General features: G+C 36.8%; 1 protein-coding gene across 1 annotated transcript in view; it reads left to right on the top strand.

Moving 5' to 3' along the window:
* UGGT2 (UDP-glucose glycoprotein glucosyltransferase 2) overlaps positions 1 to 26,294 on the top strand; it is an 89,662-nt gene that overhangs the window by 17,570 nt on the left and 45,798 nt on the right. The window contains exons 8-18 of the mRNA XM_009325561.1: positions 3,380 to 3,440; positions 8,606 to 8,697; positions 10,281 to 10,431; positions 11,983 to 12,102; positions 14,710 to 14,795; positions 19,341 to 19,476; positions 21,035 to 21,166; positions 22,621 to 22,785; positions 23,227 to 23,350; positions 23,430 to 23,528; positions 25,371 to 25,465. Of these exons, the coding sequence (XP_009323836.1) occupies positions 3,380 to 3,440; positions 8,606 to 8,697; positions 10,281 to 10,431; positions 11,983 to 12,102; positions 14,710 to 14,795; positions 19,341 to 19,476; positions 21,035 to 21,166; positions 22,621 to 22,785; positions 23,227 to 23,350; positions 23,430 to 23,528; positions 25,371 to 25,465 (1,261 nt within the window). The remainder of the gene's footprint in view (positions 1 to 3,379; positions 3,441 to 8,605; positions 8,698 to 10,280; positions 10,432 to 11,982; positions 12,103 to 14,709; positions 14,796 to 19,340; positions 19,477 to 21,034; positions 21,167 to 22,620; positions 22,786 to 23,226; positions 23,351 to 23,429; positions 23,529 to 25,370; positions 25,466 to 26,294) is intronic.

Genomic DNA, 26,294 nt, shown 5'->3' on the forward strand with positions numbered 1-26,294 from the left:
TCCCTTGATGTGCAGTACTACATAGCTACATGTTCTTCCAGGTAAGAATAAAGATACATAAGATTATATGATAGAAAATGTTACAACCTTAAGGTCATACAAGAACATTCCTACATCATGTAGAATGATAAATAGCATCCATTTACTTTCAGACAGTCAAGTGTTTCTCTTTGGTGAGTCCTTAGCACTTAATATTTTGAAAAATATGCATAAAACTTTGTGAAGCTCTGAACAAATTGAACAAATGACTGAACTCAAAATTAACAGATATCTTTCACAGGTACTTTTATACTTGTTACCTCAAATTCCTAGGGTGTCCTTCTCAAGGATCAACCATCACATGTTCTCCTTAAAATCTTGCTAGAATCCTGCATCGTCAACTGCCGTGCATAGACAAAGAACTAGTTAACGATTCTTTAATGTATTGCTTTCTTATTAACAAAAAAGCTATCAGTAAAGCTTACCTTTTGCTGATAAGTATTTTACTTCCTTGCTAAAGTTGGGCCAGCTTTGTCTTCTCCTTTCCGCCTTTTTATTATTTTCACATTCATTTTTTATGTTTCTGCCACTACTCTAAGCTATTTGGAAAGATTTAGGTTGTTCTTTTTATCTGTGCAGTTTTTACCACCTGCGTATGCAGAACGAAGCTTTGATTCCGAGAGTTGCAGACCCTACTACTATCTATGTTGAGTTTAGCAAGATAAAAATCAGAGCTTTTTTTCCCTAAAGTATTTTTTTTCTTCAGGACTCTCTAAAACTATGGCTATGAAGTCAGAATAATAGTTGTGGTAGTACTGCCACACATTAAATTTCCACCTTGCTATGGAGTCCTTCTGTTAAGTAGCTGTTTTGCTCGTTGGCTAAGTAAATTCTCAGTAATAATTCCCATCAATTACGGATGTTCTTTTAATGAGAAAAGTTCTGTAGTGTTCCTGAATTATGTCTGTTGCTGGTAGAAGGCCTCTTAAAGCAGTGTCCTACATAGTCAGCTTTTGAGACTTCTGACTTAATAGTGTTTTTTCCTAGTCCTTCTCCTCCATTTTTCCAGATTTAAATTTGGCTTCAGATATTCTTTTCTTTGTACTTACAGTTTCTTTTAATATTTTTTAAAAATCTTGATCAGCAATGTTTCTTTTTCAACAGAAATGTTTATAGTTTCTTGCTTTCTGCTCTACAATTTTTATTTCAAAACTAGTGAACATAGAAAGTAGTACAGTATAAGATATATTTACTTAGCATTGAATACACTTACTACATTCTTTATGTGCGTAAAGAGTACCTAGCATTATGATTATAAAAGCTTTATGAGAAGTTTAGATTAGTTGAACAATAATAAGCAAGTTATTAAGCTCATCCTCCAATGACTACTGATAATAATATATTTGAACCATGTTGACTGTTTTTTAGTGCTGTCTTTGACATCACAGTTTGAGTTACATTTTGAGCCAAGGAAAGCCCACCAAGTATGGGTTGGTATAAATACAGCTCCTTCTTGATCCTCTATTGCCCTTTCATCACATGGTCCAGAAGGGATTCACAGTGACAAAAATAATCTGCCAGAATATTTAGAGGGGGTGGATGGAAAAAAGTTATTTAGCTGTGATGAATTGTGTGATATTTATAAACAAAGCTTGGAAATCATATTGTTTGCACTTAACAATAAGTCTCTTTGATTACCTGGAAAGCTTGAGTATTTGTTTAAAGTAAACTGATTTTATGTCTTATTTCTGACATATTGTGAAAAATGTGGAGTTTACTAGCAAGATCTAGTCTAAATCAGTTTCTTTTGGGGGGCAGGTGAGGATTTATATTACTAAATAACTGCTTTATTATCTATAAGTATTGAAGTTGGCTTAGTAGGATCATTCTCAGTTTGTTTAGTTAACTTTCAGGTTTAAGATGACTCCAGTTTTTCTTACAGCCCCATACAGATTTGCTAAAACATGTACAATCATGTTTTGAAAAAAATATTTATGTAGGCAACTAGAGTATTTATTTTGGCATTTATTGGGAGAATCAGATTTAGGTTAATATGGTTTAGGGTTTCTTAAAACACAGAAAGATTAATTTGCCTCTGGGAGTATTTTATGATAGCCTAATAATTATAAACCTCACATACAATATGTTGTGGCAGAGGAAGTTAAAATAGTCTTCCACAATGTTCTTGAAAGGTAAAAAAGACAAATTGTTGGATTACCTTCTAAAGGTAGAATGACTAAGGAAACTAAAATTTTGACTGTCTGTGAATACTTAACATTTTCAAGGGTCTCAATCTGCAAATCTCTTTTCTAATCTCAGCTAATTTTGAAGTGGTCATTCTTTGCATATTTTCCTGGCCTTTGGCCAAAACATCAAGTTGTATCCTTGGCTGCCTGTGCTGTAATGTTGAGTAGCATGGAGTTAGTAACATTAACTTAGAATCATAGAATCATTAAGGTTGGAAAAGACCTCTAAGATCATCGAGTCCAACCGTCAACCCAACACCACCATGCCCACTAAACCATGTCCCTAAGCGCCGCATCTACACGTCTTTTAAATACTTCCAGGGATGGGAACTCAACCACTTCCCTGGGCAGCCTCTTCCAATGTTTAACCACTCTTTCAGGAAAGAAATTTTTCCTCATGTCCAATCTAAACCTCCCCTGGTGCAACTTGAGGCCATTTCCTCTCGTCCTATCGCTTGTTACTTGGGGGAAGAGACCGACACCCACCTCGCTACAACCTCCTTTCAGGTAGTTGTAGAGAGTGATGAGGTCTCCCCTCAGCCTCCTTTTCTCCAGGCTAAACAACCCCAGTTCCCTCAGATGCTCCTCATAAGACTTATTCTCCAGACCCCTCACCAGCTTTGTTGCCCTTCTCTGGACACGCTCCAACACCTCAACGTCCTTCTGGTAGTGAGGGGCCCAAAACTGAACACAGTATTCGAGGTGCGGCCTCACCAGTGCCGAGTACAGGGGCACGATCACTTCTCTACTCCTGCTGGCCACACTATTTCTGATACAGATATATATACTTAAAATATACAAATATGGCATTTATTTAGGTAATAATTTAGATGATCAAACAACTTTTTTATAATATATATGCTATTTTCCAGAAAAAACAAGAGGAAAGATTGAGTGGTAAAAAATATGCTGATAATATTACTTCAACAAAGCGTAGCATAAATTTGAAACCTGGGTTTACTAGAGTACACAGAACAAAATATTTGTTTTGAAAATAAAATATTTATGACACTGCATTACTCTTCTTTTTAAGGCTTAATTGCACCATTCTTCAATTACAGTGCACTGGATATGGTATTAAAATACATATTTCACTATTTAATGCATTTTTTAAAATACAGTGGTTGAGTGATACCAATATTTTATTTTTACAGATCACTGACCAGAGTGCTTGTAGACAAGAAGATGCGAAATGAAATAGAAGAAAATCAGAAGGTTTGTTTTTATTTCTTCAAGTGGACATTTGAGTTACTATCATATTACTGCTTTAGGAGATTTTTATGGAGTGTTGTGTTCAGTCATAAATTGTGTGCTGTGAAAGCGAAATAATTATCAGTTAATTTTTCTGGAGCTTTGGTGTTGAATTTTAGTCATGCATGCAACTATTCTGCAAGGTATTTTGAACATCATCTGTGGTAGATGGCGGTTTTATTTTCATCCTTGATGCACTGCATCTCTTGTGCCTTGTATCACATGAGGCGTCGTTGTTCATGTGATTTTGACTGATTTGAGATGTTTCCTGAGATGCCACTTTGTGTTTGTCGAGTTCGTGACATCTGTTGTATTTCCTGTCTCAGTTCAGAGTTTGGATTTTTCCTTCAAGTTGAGTGTTAAAATTAAATGTTAACCACCATGCTTTTAGGACTGGTCACATGAAATGACATCCATAGCACTGTCCTTAATCTTGATCTTTAGAACATATATTTTCATACGGAGTTAAGACTGACCAACCACCGTAGTGAAAGGGATTTATTTCTTACTTATGGCACTCCTGTACTTTTGCAGCATTTCCATGTATCATTTTGCTTTTTATCCATTCAGGCCTTTTCCTCTTGCCTTGCCAAGACTGGTATCTCCAGGGGAATGCCTTTCCAGTTTCTTCCACCTTCCAAAACTGTCCCTGTTGCACTGATGCAGCCTTCTCATAAAGAGCTTGTTATCGCCATTGTAGCAAAAATTTCACTTAAATGTGTTAGAGCTCTCCACCGTGCAAAACTAATGTAACGTTTTCCAGTCTTGAGTATTTCCTGCACAGTGACAGGCTCAAGTGTTACATCCTTGTAAACGGTTATGCAAACATTTTTATAGGGCTCTTTTTGTCCATAGGTGATTACGTGTGGGACTGGTGTATTGAGAATACATTTCACATATCCCAGCAGCTCACCTTCTTGAGCCCTTCGGCTTGCTTGTGTGCAGGGTGCATGTTCGATTCTTGGGTTTTCACAGAGATCTTGGAGCGGGCTCAACATTATGCAGGCCTCTTGTTTCTTGCACTAGTGAGAAGTCCCATAGTTTTTGCTCAAGGGAGCAAATCAGTATCTGCACCCTGCTTCATTGCTTTCTGTATACAGCTGAGATACGCATTTTCTGTATCTCTTTGTTGTTAGGGTTATAGTCAGGATAAAGCAAAACAAAGCCCTGATGGTCATAGTTTCTCCAGAGTACGAGTGTTGGTATCAGGACTTTCCTTGTTTCTTGATAAAGTCTTTACAATGTCTTTCTCAAATTGCAGCTCTGTTAACACAAAAATCAAAAACAACTGCTTAATCAAAAACTACTCCTCTACCCCAAAATGCAGAAAAAGTAAAGGTATATCAGGAACTAAAATGGCTGTTATTACTAAATATAAGGATTAGGAAAAGTAACTAAGATTTGGTTTGAAATGAAGATGTCTGCATTTAGGCACATCTGTATGGTAATCTAAACCGCTGTTATGACAATGAAGATGTAGTCAATGGACATCAAAAACAATTTAGCTCACTCAATGGTTGTGTTGTGGGGCATGATTGAGTTGCCTAAACTTGAATTTCTGATGTCATTTGAGATGCTGCAGGCTATCCAAGAGATAGCCACACAGGTCTGACAGACGGGTCCCCTGGGACGTCCATTCCCTTCTGCCTGACCCGTACTTTCCAGTCCAAGATGCCTTATCATGAAACAAATTACATTGGATATCTATGTGGTTGGTCAGCTGAATCACTTCTATGATTCCATGACTGTATTAAATACATTAACTATAAGAGGATCTCAGGCACCTGTAACACTAAGTTTAAATTTCATACTACATCCTACCTGTAGTCTAAAGGCTACAGGCCTTTAGACAGCTAAAAGCTAAAATCTGTTGAATAAAAGTAGGGAAACTTCCTGAACGCTGCTGCTAGATCACAATAAATTGGCATGTGCGTTCTTGAACTGCAGTACATCCATCTAGCAGCAGGAGAGATATGATCTCATGCTGTGTGTAACTGGATGATTCCCTCTCAAGATAATGAAAGTTGAATAGGAAATGCAACGGGAGGAAATAAAGGTATTAAAAGTTGAAAGGCATGTGATGATTTAGGTGTAATGAATTGATACCTAGCTAAGAAATAGACAAAGAACTGCTGTAGATAAAAGAAAAAATAAAATCTCATTAAACACAACTCACCACTTCCAGTGCAATAATTTGCTGACAGTTTAGCAAGAAAATACTATGAGTATTATCAGCGTTAAATTCTAGTCTTGGATGCCTAAATACTCCTTCCATCAAAGTTGTTACAGGAAATGGATGCTTTTCTGAACAATCAAATGCCTAGCATCAAAATTGTATAACGAATCTCAGCTCTGATTCAGCTCAGTTCTTTTCCTACTGCAGTACTGAAGGATTTGAAAAACTTTTAGACTCCCATTTCAATACCCAGTGGCTGATAACTTTTTCATTGTTCTTGTATTCATTTTAGTTAGTATTAGGATTTTTACGACCTACATCAGCCAGTTGCAGTCTTTCTCAGTACCTGCATTTACATGAGTATCTGGGCTTGTAAGAATGACCAGGAAGCTTTCAGTAGTGGTAAGAGATCTCTTATCCTAAGTGCTGATTTCAGTGCTTCAGGGAGAGGGCCTGTTCTAGCCGATCTCACAAGATCTGTGCAAGAGCCCTGAAGGATGCTGGTAAGATTTCTTGAGACTGTAATCCTCTTTATATTTATTGTTCGCTCCTTGAGTCCAGTGGCATTAAGGGGGATTTTTCTGCGGTCACAGTACTTTGTGGCGCAACACTGGTATTAAAACTATAATCCGAGTTGGATTTGCTAACTACAGAAAAATTCCAGGTATACCTAGGACTTTGGGTGCTTCTCTGCCTGGTGCAGAGGAGTCACATCACTGTGTGCCCAGCTGTTTAATTTTGTCCCGTCTGCCTGTTTTGGTTGTGTCTCAGGATCAAACTATGTGTAGGTAAAATGATCAGAAATTTCACCTGCTGCAAGGTGCATTGTCAGGCATCTATGAATTTTGGCTGCTTGGAAGGGATGTGTAGACTGAGACCTTGGGAGGGTGTGTAATTCTGTGTGAAGCTGTGGTAGGAAAAATGTAAATGTCAGACACCAGCTGATACTTCTAGTTTTTGTTTTAATGGTTGCATGAGGATTAACAAAGATAAATATGAAGTCCTGCACTTGGGCCAGAGTAATCCAAAGCAGCAGTTAGTTGTAAAGAAGATAGAAGTCCTTCCTCTTCTGTACCAAGTTTTGGGACATACAAAAAAAAACCCCCATTTCTGTAATTTATATGAGTATATGATTGGGAATAAAGTGAGTTTTAGAAATTAGGAAAGTAATTAAATTATCTCTTTCTTTTTTTCCTTCTCTGACCACAGGAAACTTACTGCCATGCATTTATGCTCCTCATTTTTGAAAGCCCACTGACATCCATTTTTAGGTGCCTACTAAAATTTTCAGGAAAGATAATAACTAACTAAATTTAAAAACAAAGTCTTTCTGATTATTTCTTCGCATTACTGGGATGCAGCCCCTCCAAAATCCACAATATTCTCCACATTATATCTGAGTTTGAATGTATGTATGTAGATACTTTATAACAAGCATAAGTAATTATATTACTCTTTTGTAAATCTACCTACAAAAAAGCAATGAAAGCACTACAAAGTTCAGGTTACACCATTAGAATAAATTACATTTACAAATTTCAAAAGCTGTTTTTCAAGGTCAAGGACAGGTTTTGGACTTTCATAAAAATTCTTCCTGTCTTAGGCTCAGGTTTATCACAGCTGCATTTTTCCTTCATGCAGAGCCTTGCCTTTCATATGCTGGTATTAGGTGCCATTACACATTTCCATCCTGCTTTGGGTTGTGAAAATGTTTATATATACTAAGGAATATGATACCTTTTCAATGAATGATGAGTAATATGCATATTTGTTGGATTACAAGGAGCTTCAAGTAAACTGTTGTCTCAGTTATGTGGGGTTGCGCTTGTAATGCTACAAACCAGTTAGTTTTGAGTTTACTTACATTTAACTGTGTGAAAGTAACCACACTACTTTAAAGAAATATCGCTTTCAATGTTTTCCCATTTTTTCTCTCATTTGTTCAGTGACAGGCTTATAGGTGGAGTAATATACACAGCCTGAGTTGCTTGCTCTAAGTGTGCTTTTGTTCAAAGCGCGTTTTTTGTTCGCACTTATTTTGTTCAGCCAGTGGGAGCTAAATGGGAAAAAAAAATATCTTTCTCAGCTTGCTTTTTTTTCTGCATATTTTTCGTGCTTTCCATTCCTCTGTTGGGAATTAAGACAGATCTGGAAGTCTGACTGCTCCTCATGGGGCAAGTTGGAATAAACTATTGCTGTTGCTCCTGTTACTTATCTTTCTACAGCCACCATAGACTGAGCAGTGTGGTGCCTCACAGCTCTCTGAAATAAAATTATAAGGCATACTTTACTCCCTAAATACTTCCTTCCTCTTGTATTTGTTTATTGTGGATTTTTTTTCTTCTTTGCAAAGCAAGAATATGCTGTGCTATACCTTTCTGATCTATGTTTATTCCAAGGTCCCTTTGTTAGATGAGATTGTATGTTTCTAGTCTGTTTTTCCCAATTCCCCATAACAATTGCAACTAAACATTTTTTGGAATTGTGAAAAATGTTAAGCTATTGAGAAAGCTAGTTTCAAGTGAAGGTCTGAAGGACACATATAAGATATCCCTTTGTTGAATGGATATGTAGGAGTAATTTAAAAAAAACCAACTTAAAAGCCATATTTTTGTGTGTGTGTGTATTTTCACTTTCTGTTGGCAGACACTGAGAATGTGTCCTTGTCTCTACCTTGTACAGGCAGGGACACTGTAGGTTGTTTGGGGAGGAATTATCAGCTATTTTCATTTGTATTTGTATATTGAAAGTTTGTTAAGTAGCACTCATAAAAGTATGTTGTCGGTATTTTTACGAACAACACTCAGCTAAAAGAAGAAATTATGTGGAAAAGATTTGATGTGTCTGTTTTGCAGAATTACTTAAAGGGGGGTGGTGTGTGTGTGTGTGTGTGTGCGCGCGTGTTAGTGTTGACATATACCTAAATAAGTTAGCAGTACTTTTTACTTTTTAGCATTTTCATGAAATACTTGGACTCCAACCTGGAGAAGCACGCTTATTTCTAAATGGCCTTCACATTGACCTGGATTTTCATGATCCTTTTAGGTAGGACGGTACATGTTGTTTGAAGATTACAGAATTACTAATAATACTGGAGAAGTCGTGTTCATGGTGATAGATAATCTCATCTGTTGCATTTTAGGGGCCAGGAAGTGCTCCAGTAGAGGGAATACTCTTTTACAGTGGTTTTGCTTTGAATATGAACATTGTATAAGTAGTTGAAAACAGCATTTTCTCTTGGAATAAGTTTTCTAATTTGCTTACAATTTTATGACTCACCATGTAAAATTAATTTGGAAATGGAAGGAATCCGACATGTATGTATAAAAAGGTGGGAAAAGCACTTTATAAAAAGTAAGTTAAGTGCTTTCACGTCCCTATTTCTTAAAAATTACAAAAAAATTGAGGTGTTAAATATAGATACACAACACCTTGGGTTATTTTTGGCATGCTTGTGAGTCTGTGTCTGGCCACGTTTTATAATAAGTTCTGTTAATACAGGACTAATATGCTTTTTGGTGTAAGAAATCTTTTTTCAGTTTGTGTAATTATAGTATAATTATTTTGGGTGTGACTTGCCTCTTTTATGCAAGCACTCATAAACTGTAAACATTTTCCCTTGCATTCTTCTGTATGTTGTCAACAGCAGGACAGACATGACTACTTCAAAATCATCTTTGGTGGCCTGCAAACTGTCAGTAAATATACTGATGCTAAGACTGAGGTTTTTTTCATGTTCCTATGATTTGTCAGAGTCTACAATTTTTTATTTTCTGCTTCTATTAACTCAAAATGTCTTCTTTTCTCCTCCATGGAGATTCTTAAACTTTCTTGGTTTTAGCATTTATAGTTGCCATTTTTACCTAAATTTTTTTCTCAGCCAGAGTTTTGAAATGGAGTCAATTGCATCTTTTTTGGTAATGATGCAAATATTAATAGCACTTTTTAATGCTAGTGCTAGGTTTAATTTCACTATATTTTAGAAGAAACCTTTCAGAATAGAGGAAACTCAAAATGAAGCAAAATAGAAATAAAGGCATTTGTAAAATCTTGCCTGCTGGTGAGTACTTCAGGTTAGTTTCCATTCTCATACTGAATTTTCAGATTGCAACAAATGTTCCAGAGTCCTGTTGGGTCTTCTAGGAATCTTCTTTTAGAGGTGTAGTTATGTGTTTCCTCCGCGCTGTTTTTAGGGTTCTGCCGTGATGCAGACTTAGAGCTTGTCTGTGTCTCCGTCACTTGCTGCCTGCTTCTCTACACACTTGCAAAGCTTCCTCTTAGGGTACCCCCTGCTTGGATTTCTGCCTCAGCCAGGACAATGCAGCAAGCAACCTTCCATTCTGCTGTCCTGCCACGTCTTACTAAAGATGGATGAAATTCCTTCATGTAAAATAAATGTGAATGAACAAAAGAGTTGTATAATCTGTTATAATTCTGTTTTGAAATAAGTTGGAGACATACAGTGTTATTAATTGATTTTGTTTTAAACATTTGACTGCAGGAGAATATAAACATTATTTTTAATACTAAAAATAATCCTCACATTAATAGTCTTTGAAATATTTTTTCTTTTTATGTCATGACAAGAGTTCTATGTAGATATTATGCATTTTGTCTTCCTGAAAAAGTATCTTAGAGACTCTTAAACTGGAAGGAAAAGTGATGCATGGCCTTCATGAACTTGGAATCAAAGAGGAGATCCTGAGTAAATTTATGAGGTTGCATATACATCCTACAGATGACAGTTATGCACTAGATATTCGTCACTCTTCGATAATAGTAAGTAATTAAACATTTATTTAAAGATTACATATTTGATAATGCTATGTATGAGACAGTCTGTCTTTTTTTGTAGTGTAATTGAAATACTAGGCATAAGACCATATATCGATAAGCAGTTTAAAATATTTTGGAGGGTGATAACTCTTCAATATATTTCAGGAGTAATTTTCTCTAGCCAATACCTTATTAAAATTTTAAGATGTAGGATATTTAAAAGAAAAGAGGAATCTATGTAAGAGTAGTTGCATGCTCATAGCTGTAGAATTTGACTTCACAGCAATTATTCTAGCTGCATAATATCTTTGTATTATGCAAGACTGCTAAATGTACTTTACAAGTATGATAAGTGAATTGTGCACAACTTAAATATTTTGTTTCTAATTGTCCAATGACTCTACTTTTTTCCCTTCTTCAAATTTTATACAGTTTTCATTACAAAGGTTATATGCCATTGGAAAAGGCACTAAAATACTAATTGTCTTCACCTGAAAGAACCATATTTCACTATTCTGTTTGCCAAGTATAGACAGGCTTGCACAGAAAACAGTAGAAGAACAAATTGGCCATATATTAATTGGTTATTCTGATATATCTAAAGTGCTGCTGTGGGTTATAGATAAATACTGTATTTGTCTTGTGAGATGGGTATGCTGTGTTAAACACGTATCTGTGATATGCTGTTATGACCTTTGTATTGTGAAAGTAGTTTCCACACTTGAAAAAATGGTTGTATTCACATCCTAATATAGAGTACAAATGGGCTTTTTTCCTTTTCCATCCATTATTAGTTTTATTATTGTCCTGGTTTCAGCTGGGATGGAGTTAATTTTCTTCCTAGTAGCTGGTACAGTGCTGTGTTTTGGATTTAGGGCGAGAACAATGTTGATAACACTGACGTTTTAGTTGTTGCTGAGCAGTGCTTACACTAAGTCAAGGACTTTTCAGCTTCCCATGCTCTACCGACTGAGGAGGCTGGAGGTGCACAAGAAGCTGGGAGGGGGCACAGCCAGGACAGCTGACCCCAACTGGCCAAAGGGACATTCCATACCGTGTGACGTCATGCTCAGTATATAAACTGGGGAAAGCTGGCCGGGGGGGCTGCTGCTTGGGGACTGGCTGGGTGTGGGTCTGCGGGTGGTGAGCAATTGCATTGTGCATCATTTGCTTTGTATATTCTATTTTTTTTTTCCAATTATTAAACTGTTCTTACCTCAACCCACAAGTCTTCTCACTTTTACCCTTCCGATTCTCTCCCCCATCCCACTGGGGAGCAGGGGAGAGTGAGCGAGTGGCTGTGTGGTGCCCAGTTGCCAACTGAGGTTAAACCATGACAGTTATGTACTGCAAATAAAAACCCCAAATACTTTGACTGAAAAGAAAAAAAATTATTAATTTTAGAAGCAATTTTCTGTAACTATTTCAAAAAGAAGATAAAACATTTTACTCTTTCCAGGCTCTCCATGTGTTTTAAAATATTTTTATTTATACATACATATTTTACTCAATGTTTAATATGTGTTTTTTAACTGGCTGCCTTTTTTGTTTTAGTGGGTTAATAACATAGAACAAGATCACAGCTATAGCACATGGCCTGCAAGCTATCAGGAACTGCTAAAGCCCGCATTTCCCGGAGTTATACAGCAGATTAGACGCAATTTATATAATTTGGTAAGTTTGGAGAACTTAATTTTTTTGCATAAAGTATGTATTAATATGTGGACAGACAATTTATTGAAAAATACATATGCTGTATTCATTGTTAAGATAGGTTAGAATTTCATGTTTTCTATGTGGGTCTGCTAATAGTAGTGAAAATCTTTTTGTCTAGTGAGTCATATGTGATTATTAGTCTGATTTCCAGAAGTGGACTTGGGCACAGTTTTGTCAGGAGCTTTTCTGTTCCTTTCCATGCTAAATATAGATAATTCACTACTATCAGTGAATTTTCTTCATAGTACACTACTGAGAGAAGGTAATAATAACTGTGCTTGTTTTAGAGATGGTGAACTGAGATACAAAAAGATTTAAATTATAAAGCATGCTAATTATGAAAGTCTTGTAGCCTAATTTTTCCTCTGTACATAGCATTCTGTATCACTTAGTAAGTTAAGGAAACAGCTATTCCTGATTTAAATTGAAATTTAAATTACAAAAGGTAATTGTATGAATCATAGAATCATAGAATGGTTTGGGTTGGAAGGGACCCTTAAAGGTCATCTAGTCCAACCCCCATGCAATGAGCAGGGACATCTTCAACTAGATCAGGTTGCTCAAAGCTCCATCCACCCTGACCTTGAACACTTTCAATGATGGGCCCCTGTGACGTCTGTGTTGTCTCACCACCCTCATTTCTTCATATCCAGTATAAATCTACCCTCTTTTAGTTTAAAACTGTTAACCTCTTGTTCTGTCACTACTGTGTCACTACTACTGGTAAAAAGCCGCTCTCCATCTTCCTTGTAAACCTCCTTTAAGTATTGAAAGGCCCCAATAACATCTCTCTGGAGCCTTCTCTTCTCCAGGCTGAACAACCGCAACTCTCTCAGCCTTTCCTCATAGGAGAGGTGTTCCAACCCTCTGATCATTTTTGTGGCCTTCCTCTGGACCCACTCCAACAGGTCCATGTCTTTCCCATACTGAGGCCCCCAGAGCTGGATGGAGTACTCCAGGTGGGGTCTCACCAGAGCAGGGTAGAGGGACAGAATCACCTCCCTCGTCCTGCTGGCCACACTTCTTTTAATGCAGCCCAGGATACAGTTGGCTTTCTGGGCTGCGAGTGCACATTGTCAGCTCATGTTCAGCTTTTCATCTAGCTTTTCGTCCACTGATACCCCCAAACCCTTCTCCACAGGGCTGCTCTCAATCCCTTCATCCCCCAGCCTGTATTTATGTTGGGGATTGCCCTGACCCAGATGCAGGACCTTGCGCTTGGCCTTGTTGAACCTCATAAGGTTCACACGGGCCCACTTCTCAAGCTTGTCCAGGTCCTTCTGAATGGCATCCTGTCCCTCAGACGTGTCGACTGCACCACTCAGCTTGGTGTCATCTGCAAACTTGCCGAGGTTGTACTCAATCCCGCTGTCTATGTCGTCGATGAAGATACTAAACAGTACTGGTCCCAGTACGGACCCCTAAGGGACACAACTTGTCACGGATCTCCATCCAGACATTGAGCTGTTGACCACTACTCTCTGGATGCGACCATCCAGCCAATTCCTTGTCCACCGAACAGTCCACTCATCAAATCCATATCTCCCCAATATAGAGAGAAGGGTGTTGTGGGGGACCATGTCAAAGGCCTGGTAGAAGTCCAGATAGATGACATCTGTAGCTCTTCCCTTGTCCACTGATGTAGTCACTCCAAGTGACATGAAGTTCAGTATATAAAAAGACAACCAAAATACAAGCAATATGTCATAAAAAAGTATGTTTATAATGAAGCATGTGTGTAATATGAAGTAGATTGCATTATGTATTCAAAGTTAAATATTGGCATAGATGTATATAACAGCTATATTACAGAGATCTACAACATATCATTTAACTATAATCTGAGGGGGAGGGAGTGTTAAAAAATTTTTAAAATTATTCTGCTGCATTTCAGCTACTCTAGCAAAATTATGATAAATTCTAAGGGGAGTTGCAGTGCAAAGCTGAATAAATAAAGTACCAATGTCATAATTAAATCTGCATAAGGATAATCTACCTATGCAGACAGATCCCAGTTTTAGATTCTGTGCATGCCTGAAAGATCTGATTTTACACTTCAAGCTACGATAAGTGAAAGAGTAAATGCAAAGATACGTGAGACAGGAAGGAAGAATTCTTTCCCAATGCTCCATTTTTTAATTAAAGTTTTAAGTCAGTATATTCTGTTTATTTACTTTAGTTTGGTTTTCACAACAGAAGAGAGTTAGTTGAAAGAAGTGATAGAAAAATCAGCATTAGATCCTTTTTAATTAAATACCAAGTTCATTAATAAAAACAAAGTATTGGCACAGAGTCTTGCAAACGAGAGTAGTGATGTCACTTGGTTTGAAGTTCAATAAATGGTTAAATCCTGTTTTGAGTATTTGGTCCGAATTCATTAATTCTGAAGTTATTTTCATTTATACTCTTGATGTTTTCTTACAATGAATGCTCTAGGAAATCGGAAACAGTTGGGGCGCGCAGCTCCTTTGGAAATTTCTGTTCTTATCTTAGATATCATGTCTGAAAAAAAAATACAGACATCAAGAATAAATATTGGCTGTATAATATGTTTTCTCTTCTTAGGTACTTTTTGTTGATCCTGTCCAAGAAGATACAGGTGATTATATGAAACTGGCAGAATTATTTTACCATCATAATGTACCACTTAGGTAAGGAAAACTGAAAGTCTTGAAGGAAAGTCTTAAAAGCAAGTTGCTTTCCTTTTTTCTTCTTCATCTTCTATTCTGCTAGGCAAAGATGTGAATTTAAATGAAGTCCAATGCAACAGCATTCTAATAAGACATTGGTTACCCACTTGTGTTAAGCTTACTCAGGTATTAAGTATTCTTAAGCAAATAGGTTGCAAGGGATAACATGCCTGAGTGTGTGGAAAATGAGCTGCAAAAGTCTGATAAAAAGTTATCTTGTCAAATAGTCCCACTGGATGCCCATGTGAAGTTGCATCCTAAGCAAAATATTCTGTAAGTAAAACATGATTTGAGGGCATTTTTGAATTTAGTTCTTTCAATTGAGGTTGCTTTACCTAATTTTGTTTTTATATAAATATTTAAAGGCCAAAGTGAGATTATCCTCACCAAGTTTTGAATTTCTAAATATTAGTTGTCTGAGTCTGAACTAGTCATCATTTGAGAGAAAGAGACACTTCTGAGGAAGAACCTGGTTGATCTGAGATGCCTACTTTAAGAAAAAATGAATTGCTTTCAGAAGTGCCTGTTTATTTCCACAGCTTATAAAAGGAGAGAAGGGTGTCCAAAGTAGATCCAAGGTTCAGCAAGATGAATTCCATGTTAAATATTTAAAATCTTCCTGTGAAATGGCTTTTTGTTTCCTCAATAAACTACAAGTTTTTCATTTTCCTTTAAAATTTTACTAGTTCTGATCATTGTTTTGTTTTTCTTCGTTTTTTTATCATTCAATGACAAAAAAGTAATGGAGGGCAGATATTAGTTATCTGTGCATTTTGCCACTGTTGTCACTACCTGGGAGACAATACTGCTTCAGTCCTTGAGGATAATATAGCCTAGAACCTAATTTGCCTTTTCTGATAGATAACAGCATAAGAGCAGCCAAACTAGGTCAGACTAAAGGTCTACTTAGGTCAGTCTGACTGCAATAAGCCACAAGGAGCTGCCTAGCTATGATAAAAAGAACAGGGCAACCAGGTACCTTGCCTGAGTATTCTCCTGGCCTTCGCGCATTTGGAGATCAAAGAATTCCAGACCCAGATGTAGTTCTAAATATTTAGCATCCCTCAATGGGTTTCTCTTCCGTAAATGTTTCTGTTTTCCCCTTGAATTCATGTAAAGTTTTAGCACCCACTGTATCCTTTTCCAGGTGTTTTTACAGTTGAACTACATAGTGTATGAAGAACTGCTTCGTTTGTTTTGAGCCAGACTTTCAATAGCTTCATTTACTGTCTCTGTAGTTCTTCTAATTGGGAGAGAGACTAAGCAGTCTCTCCCGCTCTCTAGATGCCAGTCATGATTTTATAAAGCTCTGCCATATTCGACCACAGTAATTTCATAGAATCATAGAATGGTTTGGGTTGGAAGGGACCTTAAAGATCGTCTAGTTCTACGCCCCTTGTCATGGGCAGGGACACCTTCCACTAGACCAGGTTGCTCAAAGCCCCTTACAGCCTGGCCTTGAACACTTCCAGGGATGGGACATCCACAGCTTCTCTGGGTATCCTGTTCCAGTGCCTCCCCACCCTCATAGTGAAGAATTTCTTCCTTATATCTAATGCAAACCTACCCTCTTTCAGTTTAAAGCCATTACCCCTTGTCCTATCACTACATGCCCTTGCAAAAAAATCCCTCTTCAGCTTTCTTGTAGGCCCCCTTCAGGTACTGGAAGGCTGCTATAAGGTCTCCTTGGAGCCTTCTCTTCTCCAGGCTGAACAACCCCAACTCTCTTAGCCTGTCTTCACAGGAGAGGTGCTCTAGTTATTCCTTGCTGGAAGCTGTTTCAAAGGTTGTTTTGTTTTGTGAGTTGTCCTTCTCTGAACTTTCTTAGTTTTAATATAATTAGTTTTAATATAATTTCTCTGAGATGAGAGCAGCAGCCTTGTACACAGTATTCAAGATGTTGGCAAGCCTTGGGGTCTATACTGCCGTATAATATTTTGCTTTGCTGACTGTTCCTACGGCACCCAGATGATACAAGACTTCAGGAAAAGTTATTTACAATAATGAGAGATGTAAAAAATGGGAGAAGCAATTAATGGTAGTATGTATCTTTATGCATTAATTATTATTTATATCTTTTTTAGAAAACTTGCTGTATTTCTTACTTCCCTCTGTCCTTTGACCTGATGCACACCTGATTATGTCCTGAACATGTGTCTAAACAATTTTATACTGATATGACAGATTTAGTTTTAATAGTTTTAAAATATCTAATGTGAAGTGGCTATCCAAATGAAAAGCTGACCTCCTAAATCAAGTCATTGAATTATTGCTTGTAAATGTGAAGGTCTTCTGAAACATGGGCGCAGCATTGCAGATTGTCATGTTGTTACAGTAGCTCTCATGTATCATGAGATCAGTAGGTCTCTCATGTTCTTGTAGCAGCTATGATGGAGCTGTACGCTTTGTGGAAATATTTGCAAGATGCACAGTGTTTTGTATAGCAGACGCCAGCTTTGAGTCTCCGCGATACTCCTTTAGAAAGACTGTGATTCCCTTGTTCTGTCTCACAATTCAGCTCTTTTTGCAGTTGGCATAATTTTCAAGCTTTCAACTGCTGCGTATAGAACATTATCTGCTGCTGTCATGTGTAGTCAGGAATAGGCAGCAGCTTATACAGCTGTATTTCATAGATGGCTGCGATTGTGTAAGCCAGTTAATAATGTGCTAAGTGGTTTGGGTTGCAGTTTGGCAGCCGGAGACATCCCTACCTGTAGGTTTGCTAAAAAGTAAATGTAGAGGAGAACAAAGTTGAATAGCTGCTTTCATAGGGATTTTTCATGGAGCAGCTTTTTTGTGCACTGTTGGGTTTGTCTTGGGAGAAGTGACAGCTAATGGTAGAGGATTTTGCTGCAGACCTAGTAAGAATAGCATTAGCTGCACATACTCAGGATGATTCAAGGATGCATTCTGGAAAACTACATGAAGTTGATCCCTGAACTGCTGCAACAGCAAAGTATCCACATAAAATCGCCATTTCCGATTCATAAAAAATCTGGGTTTGATCATCTTCTTCCCATTCCTCTTTCCCATTATACAAGCAGGCTTAATGTTGAAGTGCAGGGGTGGAGGGGAGGGTATCTGTTCTTCTAAGAAAATGTATTGATACCAGACAGTGGAAGCCTTGGAAATCCTTCAAAGGGTTCTGATGGCTTTGTGCTCACAAAATTCCAGGTGACTGGCAGAATCCACCTTCCTAGTCTTCATCTCTTAATGCAGGCAACTGTGTTAATGAATAGGCATATATTTCTCCTCTAGGGAATCTATATGTTCTAGCTATGGGTGTACACGTGCTCTGTCACTTGTGACTGGAAAATTTTCCTTTGAAATTTTTGTACTCTTGCTCGTCCTTACCTATTGCTTGTGACATGGCATGGAGCTTGTCTACTCTCTTTCCTTCCTTTCACTGTCAGAAACCGGCCTAGTATTTTCTGGTGCAGGTCAACTTGCCGGTGCCAAAGATCCTCAATGGGAAGGATCTTTCTTGTCCTTTTCCTATACTAGCTAAGATGGAACTGACTGTAATGATCAGAAGTCCTTTCAAGTAGCGTAGTAGAGACCAGAAGGATCCTTATGTGTTCTCAGCAGGGAATATAACTTCAAATATCTTCAGTTTTAACTCTCCTGGGTCTTCAGTCTGTGGAAGACTTTGTGCTTTAGTCATTGTGCCACTATTTGCAGTCTGGTCGACCAGATAGTCACGTTGCTCAAAGCCTTTGTTCCCTGGAGAAACAGGATCTTCACATCAGTATCTTGGACTTTTGAGCTTTCTGGAGCGTGTGCCAAACCTTTCAGTGACATCTTCATGAGTTACACATGCAAACGATGATGCTCGATTTAATCAAAACGTTTTGTATAGACAAACAAGTGGCTGTTAGGTTTGAATTTCACCTGCTATTGTAGAACACCAAATCTCTGTTACATTTCATGCTGTAAAGGTTTTTTCATGAGAACAGTATCAAAATACCACCTCCACTAGGAGTTTTCTCAGTTTTTTTTCCTCTCAAGCCTCATATTTCTAGGGCTTTTTTCATTTAATGGACATGTAGGGAATTGTAGTAGATGTGTTAAAATGGCTGTGAGTGGAGAATGAATGGCAATGGGAGGGTGGGGAAGCCCTGGAAGGTAAAAAAGGCAAGAGAAGGCCTAGGAAGAATGTCATGTATTGATGACAGGGCTTCAAGACCCCAGCCATGTCTACATGCAGCTACTCAAGACACCCATTTCAGGAAAAATAAAAGACAGAGTATGCTCAGACTAAAACAAAGACTCAAGGTTAAGAGATGGTGGCAGGAATGTAAACAATGTCATAACCTTTGATCAGATAAGGAAAGAAAGGGCTGTGAGTAAATCCTAATGACTCCCAGAAATCCTAATTACTGACAGCTTTTTGTGCCTACGTGCTGGACAGGTTACTTGAATGCAAACATCTTCTCTGTCGGTATTAGAATGTATGTGAAACTGATATTGTTTTAAAATGTATGATCTCTTTTTGTTTGTTTATAGAATTGGATTTGTTTTCATTTTAAGTACAAAAGAAGAAATTGATGGAAATGAAGACGCTGGAATAGCTCTTTGGAGAACTTTTAATTACATTGCAGAGGAATCTGACACCTCTCAAGCCTTTACCTCGATAATTAATGTTAGTTCTTTCACAAGAAATCACCTTTTTTTTTTTTTAAACTTACTACCTTTCTGTATGGTTGGGATTTTGCTACCTTGTGACAACATGATACATTTGCATTTACTTTACATGGAAACAAAGTATTAAAAACATGTATAGCATTAATATGCTATAGAAAGATTTGCAGAAATATTTTCCTCCTCCGGAAACCAACTTGTTCTTGTCATTTTACCTATCTACAGGCTTTCTTCAAGAATGTAAAAAGGTAGATGCATACCTTACAGCTTTCAGTACATTCTTGTGAAAAATTATTCTGTATTATTTGCGTTAACGGGATGTGCCTGCCTTTGTGTTCTGTATCTCTTGGAGTACAGGCATTTTAATATCACTTTGGCAATGCTATAAGCATTGAAAAACTCCTGGTTGTTCTCTAGTGTAGAAAGTGAAACAGAGTGAGTTAAGTTCTTTTTTGGTCATGTTTGAGCTGTTCATGGGTGTAGAAAACAGAAATATTCCAGGCTTGCAGCTTAATGAATGAGCCAGGTTTTCTGTGTGAGAGAATGCAGGTTCATGTACAGACAGGAATTTCAGAGATAAGAGATGAATGGAGGGAAATTAAGTGAGCAGTCTATGTGAAGACTCTACAGGCAAAATTATATCAGAGAATATGGTATTAATACGTAACATTTTTTCTTACTTTTGTTTTCTATTAGTCTGTTCAGTGCCTAGAAACTAACGTCATGGACAAACTCAGAGAGCTTGAGATGAAAGGAATTGAAGTAACCAGGAGTACCTTGGAAGAGAAATAGAAATCCACAAGTGTTAGGGGCTGACACACATGCGTGACTATTATCCATGACCAGATCACAAAATATCAATTTACAGTGGGCTTTTTAAAATGTTGTGTTCCTCTACTTACTTTGTTTCATAATATAAAAAGGAGGGGATGATAAATATAATTAAAAGATAACAAAAATAGAATCGATAAAATACAGGTTTGAGATATTCAGCACTACAGAGAGAAATGTACCGTTCCTTATTTGAAAAGAAATGGATTGAATAATTTTTCACTTTAAATTTCTTTTGTGTGTTTGATGAAAGTAATAAAATCTTATGCTATGAAATAAAATAGCATTGGTAAGGAAAAATTATCACTGTAGGAAAAAGTATCACTGACTAATTCAGGCTTGGATTCATCCCATATAGATTCAGGTAACTACCCACGGTTAGGTAGTTTATAGTAAGAATTCAGATTCCTTCTCTAATCAGTGGGGAGAAATAACCTTTCACATTCAGCTCACATAACTGTATTTACTTTACCATTTCAGATTTAGACTAAAGGTATAATAATAGATTAATCCAAACAGTGCTCTGATGAAAAATTATGCATATGTGTGATGGTGATAATTACTAAAGCAATACAAAAACTGCAATATAGCAATAAAAGCAAAATAAAAGTATAACGATATAAAAATTACTACAGCACTATAAAAATAGATTTACTTTATTGTGTATTTTTATTAAATTATGATTGAAACTTTATTGCATTTTACTTATTTCTTTCTAATTTTTACAGATGTACCATGAAGTGAAAGATGGAAATGTTCTAACAGTAAATCATGTGACAGATGTTCTGAGAAGTGAATACCCCCACGCTGATGTTCAGAGTATACTAGGTGTTCATTCTGAATACGATGAAGGGAGGAAGGTATGTTGAGAGCAAAGTGGTAAGAAATATTACAGTACACAGTTCATTGCATTTGCTAAGCTGAAAGATTGCTAAATGTTAAAGCACGTAAATAAAGTATCTGAGTTAAATTTTTCTTCAGCCACCATTCAGGCATTAGCGGAAATGTTGAAAGGATTTCTGCATTACTAGTCTCACTGTTAAAATTTACTATTGTCTGCTGCTTTTAGGAGCACAAGTTTTTTTCTAGTAAGCATGTCAAGGGGTCTCTCTCGCACTGCAGATATTGTTTGCCTGTGTCTTCTGGGTGAGGAGCTGAAGCCTGTCTTCTAGGCAAATCGTTGTTTCCTTTAATTGTGCTTTCTGGTTATAATTTCCTTTGGGAAAGACAGCTATGGATTTTGATTTAAAGGCTATAGAGAAGACATTTTTATCTATAATTGATTATGTAGACAATTTTCTGCTAAAATATATATAAAAATACTGTTTTCCTTCATGTGTCTTCAGCCATGCCATCTATACAATCTTGTGTTTCTGACACACACCATCCATTTTATTTATTTCCTTTTAAAATTTGTTATATAACATTTATTATATTCCTTTAAAAAGGTGCATCTGGGCAGCCAGAAAAAAAGGTGCTGTTTGCTTTATGCTGCTTGTTCCTCACTGAGTGGCATGGAGGCTTTGTATAGAAGGGCGGTTTGAATGTGCCCTGGGAACAACTGGATACACTTAGGGGAGGAAAGCTTCCCATAGAGAATATTAAAGGAAGAAAAATAGACAGAGACCCACCGAGAGGAAGCCCCCTGTATGAGCAGGGACTATGAGACTGTGGTGAAGAGCAGGGAGGAGGCAGTGGGGTGAGAGAAAGATGGACGCATAGGTACTGCCATAGAGTCTGTAGCCATCCAGAAAGAGACACTGAAAGAAAACATGAAAGGATACAGAATGGGAAGGGGGAATTACTTACAATACATTTTTATTTCTGTTTGTCTCACTGAATTTTCTCTGTTTGGGAAAAATTAGCCTGTTCTGCTTTCTTATCAAATAAGGCTTGGCTTCTGAACGTAAAAGCCTTTTGAGGGTTTTGGGGGTGCTGTCTTTGGGGAAAAGGTCTAGGTTGATCCACCTCAAACTGTGACTGTCTCAAGGTCCTTCTCCGGTGTTATTTACTTAATATTTTTTTCTAAGAATATTAAGCAAAATAAAATAATATTTCTCAGCAAGATGATAAAGCGGAAGTTTAAAACCCCATATATAGATCTATAATTTTTTTGTCATTCTATTTGAGAAATGAGTCCCATGCATCCTGTTTCGTTTCCAAACATTTCCTGTTTTGTCCCTGCTACTCATGAGAAGGTGTGACAGTGAATGGTGCTTGGAGTTCAGAGTTGATTGTCTCTTGATACTCGTTTCATTTTTTGCTATAGTGAGCCACAGTCTATTTAATCCTGTGATATTTCTGATATGATCAGGCAGGAGCAACCTTTTATAAAAAGACTGGCCTGGGTCCATTGCCTCAAGCTCTGTTTAATGGCGTGCCCTTTAACAGAGAAGAGATGGATGCTGCAGAGTTAGAGGCAGTTATTCTTCAGAGGATAATTGATGCCACCGGGTTCTTCCAGAGGGCAGTGTTCATGGTATGTTTAACATTTCTGAATGAACGCAAGATGAAATATTTGGCAGTGGATTGTTTGAGTCATATTTATATATTAAATTTTTTATAATGAGGTGGCTTGAAATTAATAATATGACAACTGAAATTACATTGTTACATTAATTTGCGGTCATGGTTTTGAAACAGTATATTTAGATTATACAAGATTGAAGGATCAACTAAGGATATAGTAATCATATGGAATTTTTCAGCCAGAAACTGAGAATGTACTGCAGTTGTTCATTGAAAAATCTGATATTTTGAAATGCTCTCTATGTGATTTTTATACATTTTTGACTTGACATTGTCCGTAACTTGGTGTATATAGAAGCTTTAAGCTCAGTTGAAAGATTGTACAAATACTTGGTGTTTGTTTGTCTTGAGACTATAAAAGTACGGATTTAAATTTTTTCTCTTACTACAGGGTTTGTTAAATGAACATATAAATGCAATGGATTTTCTTATGGATCAGCACAATGTAGTTTCCCGTATAAACCCCATTATTCTTGGAGCAGAAAGAAGATACATACATTTCAGATCCACATCTGGTAACTACTTTTCTCGGATTGGCTGTTGTTATGATTTTTCTTTTTTTAAGTCTAACTTGATGTGTTTTACATTTTGCAGTTCCATTTGATGTGGAAGACTTCTCCACTTTCTCCTTTTTGGACTCACAAGATAAAAGTGCTGTAATTTCAGACAACATGAAGTATTTAACAAAAAAGGGTATATTAATTTTGTATATGGGTTATATATATATATGGGTATTACAAATTGTTGAAATTTGCCAGTAAAATATCCCAAGTAAGTATCCCAAGGATCACATGTAAATAAGTAAATTTCCCAATATCCCAGTATCTTATTTCAGGAGCCAGATCATATCCTAATAGTATTATAAATAATAAATAAATAAATAACAGGATAGTTATTTTAAATTTTGTAGTTTTGAAATGGGATGGATGTCATGGCTAGGTTTTTTTTTTTACAGATAAGAAGTTAAAAAGTTTTGTAAGACTTTTGCAGCTTTTAAAACAGACTCAGTTTTCATACTGACACAGTTTTATTAGAGAATATTAAAAAGGGTGTATTCAGTTTTCAAGTGACTCTTCTTTGCAGCATTATCAAGTCAATACTTTATAGTCTTTGTAAGATCTGTATCAAAATTAGGCATTTCTACAGTTTAAGAGATAATTAATTTTATTTCTTGTTTGTTAGCATTCAGTATCTATTATTTTTCCTCTAGTTGATTGTTTAATTTTGGTATCTGAAGCTTTGTCTTTCTATAGAAAAGAAAAAAATACATATATTCTGATGGATTATCACTCATTTATACATTTTATCATACTAAAACTCATGCTTTTTTGATGTAAAATATTCTTATTGTATATACAAGTACTTTCCCTCTGAGTTAGAAGAAATTATAATTACAACACTGGGGGCATAATACTGCATGGAATTTTGCACTAGTCTGTACCTTGTTAACATCTAGGAGTAGATAGTTAAAAACTGCTCATTTACACCAGTCCATCAAGGAACAGAATAACCCTGTTAGCAAAGCACTGTTCTTTCAGTAATTATTATGTGGTGTTAACATAGTTTTTACTTACTCCATTATCAGACAGAAATGCTATATACTTAGATTTCTTTAGAATAAAATTATTTGACTGTATTTGATTCTCTGTCTACAACCACAGGGACATCCCAGCTAGTTGTCAAATGATGACTGGCTTTCAACCTGTAGGCTCATTTCTAAGATTCAGATCTCTTGTGTAAAACCCATAACCTTTAAGCTGGAATCTACATTTCAAATCTCTGTCCCCCGTGTGTTTCTCGAGACCCCAACAATGCTTAATCATAACCTCTTCCTAGAATCTCACCAGAACCTTGTAAAATTCCTGTCTATACATATTACCTTTTAGGGGATATATGATAGACCAGAGTAGACTGATATTCTTCTACAGATAATTTTGCAGAATTTTTCATGTACCATTGCCCTTCTATGAAGAATAAAGAACAGGAGGCTATAGACCAGGAAAAAGGGAAATTTTCTGCGTATACACCTATACCGTAGTTTATTTTCTTAGGGCTGTATTTGGTATATTCCTGTTTCTGTCCAGAAATGGTAAGTTTTGTCCTGCGTTTGGTTGAAGCATGCTCCCTTTGCTGGGGAAAGTGAATGGCCTAACTCAGGCATTCTTGTAACGCCTTAATTCTTTCCATTTCTGGCTGTAGGACCAGCCTCCATCAAATGTTCAGAAGAAACCTCTGGTAAAGCAGGTCTTGTTAATTGGAGCTAGCTTATTATTTAGGGCAATCTTGTTTCAGTGGTACAACAATAGATTGGCTATTTTAGTGACTCTCTCATGTTAACATGATAACGTACCTCCTAAGAATTTTATTTCAATTCAGAGGGCAAAAGATTCTCTTGTGGCAAAGATTAATCTTACAGTTGAAGTCAACAGTCAAACATACACATGAAGTTCAAAATCTCAAACAGAATTAATTCATTATTCATTACTCATGAGAAGATTCTCCAGAATGTAAAGCAGGATTATCTTTAATTTTCAGATGAAGATGCATTATATGCTGTTACTATCTGGATTATTGCTGATTTCGATAAGCCAGCTGGGAGACGACTGCTTTCTAATGCCTTGAAACACCTGGTGAGTTTCTAGCGGTTTTTATTAAAATAATTATTATGAATATGTTCTTAACAACACTGTGCACATTCAAAAATTTTACTTTTAAATAAAGGTGTAACTGTTTTTTTTGTGGGTCAGGTGCAGACTTAAGAGACTGTGGTTTCATTTTGCTCTACTCTCCTGCAGCACTGGTATCTTACAGGCCTGTAAATGATCATTTAATTCACGGACTCCTGACACAGGAGACAAACTATGACACTGTGCGTTAAAAGGGTGAATTTCTTCCCAGTTACAGACTTTCTCCTGTGAGGTAACCTAGCATGTTACCTGGGCCAGGGACATTAGGATAATGCCTGTTCATGTGAACCATTATGCAGTGTTCTCCAGTATCGTATGGCATAACTGTGGCCATGAAGTGACCATTTTTCCACGTACTGTTTGTATGCTTCTGAGACAGATTACATTTTTTTGGTATTTTAATATGCTAGGAGGATCATCTACATTTATGAGTTTGCTTATTTTTAAGTTACTCTGTATTAATAACAGAATTTAAGGTATACAAGTAAATGTCACGTGAATATAAATGACAAAAAAACTCAGTTCTGGGGAGTTTAGAAGACTAATTAGACTGAAATTGGGAAAAACATCGAGATTTAATAACCAGGAATGAAATAGGAATCATCCGAAGGGACTTATAAAATCGGTATCCTGCAGAGAGCATGTGATACCAAATATATCCTAAAAAGAGGCTTAAAGAACTGCAAGGAGGGATATGCAGTACAAGTCCTTGTTACAGGAAAAATGTTTCGTTTATCTGACTGCTAGATCTGTGACCCAAGCTTGACAGATA

This window comes from Pygoscelis adeliae, unplaced genomic scaffold (genome assembly GCF_000699105.1).
Source record: "Pygoscelis adeliae isolate BGI_AS28 unplaced genomic scaffold, ASM69910v1 Scaffold56, whole genome shotgun sequence".
In the NCBI taxonomy this organism is placed as follows: domain Eukaryota; kingdom Metazoa; phylum Chordata; class Aves; order Sphenisciformes; family Spheniscidae; genus Pygoscelis; species Pygoscelis adeliae.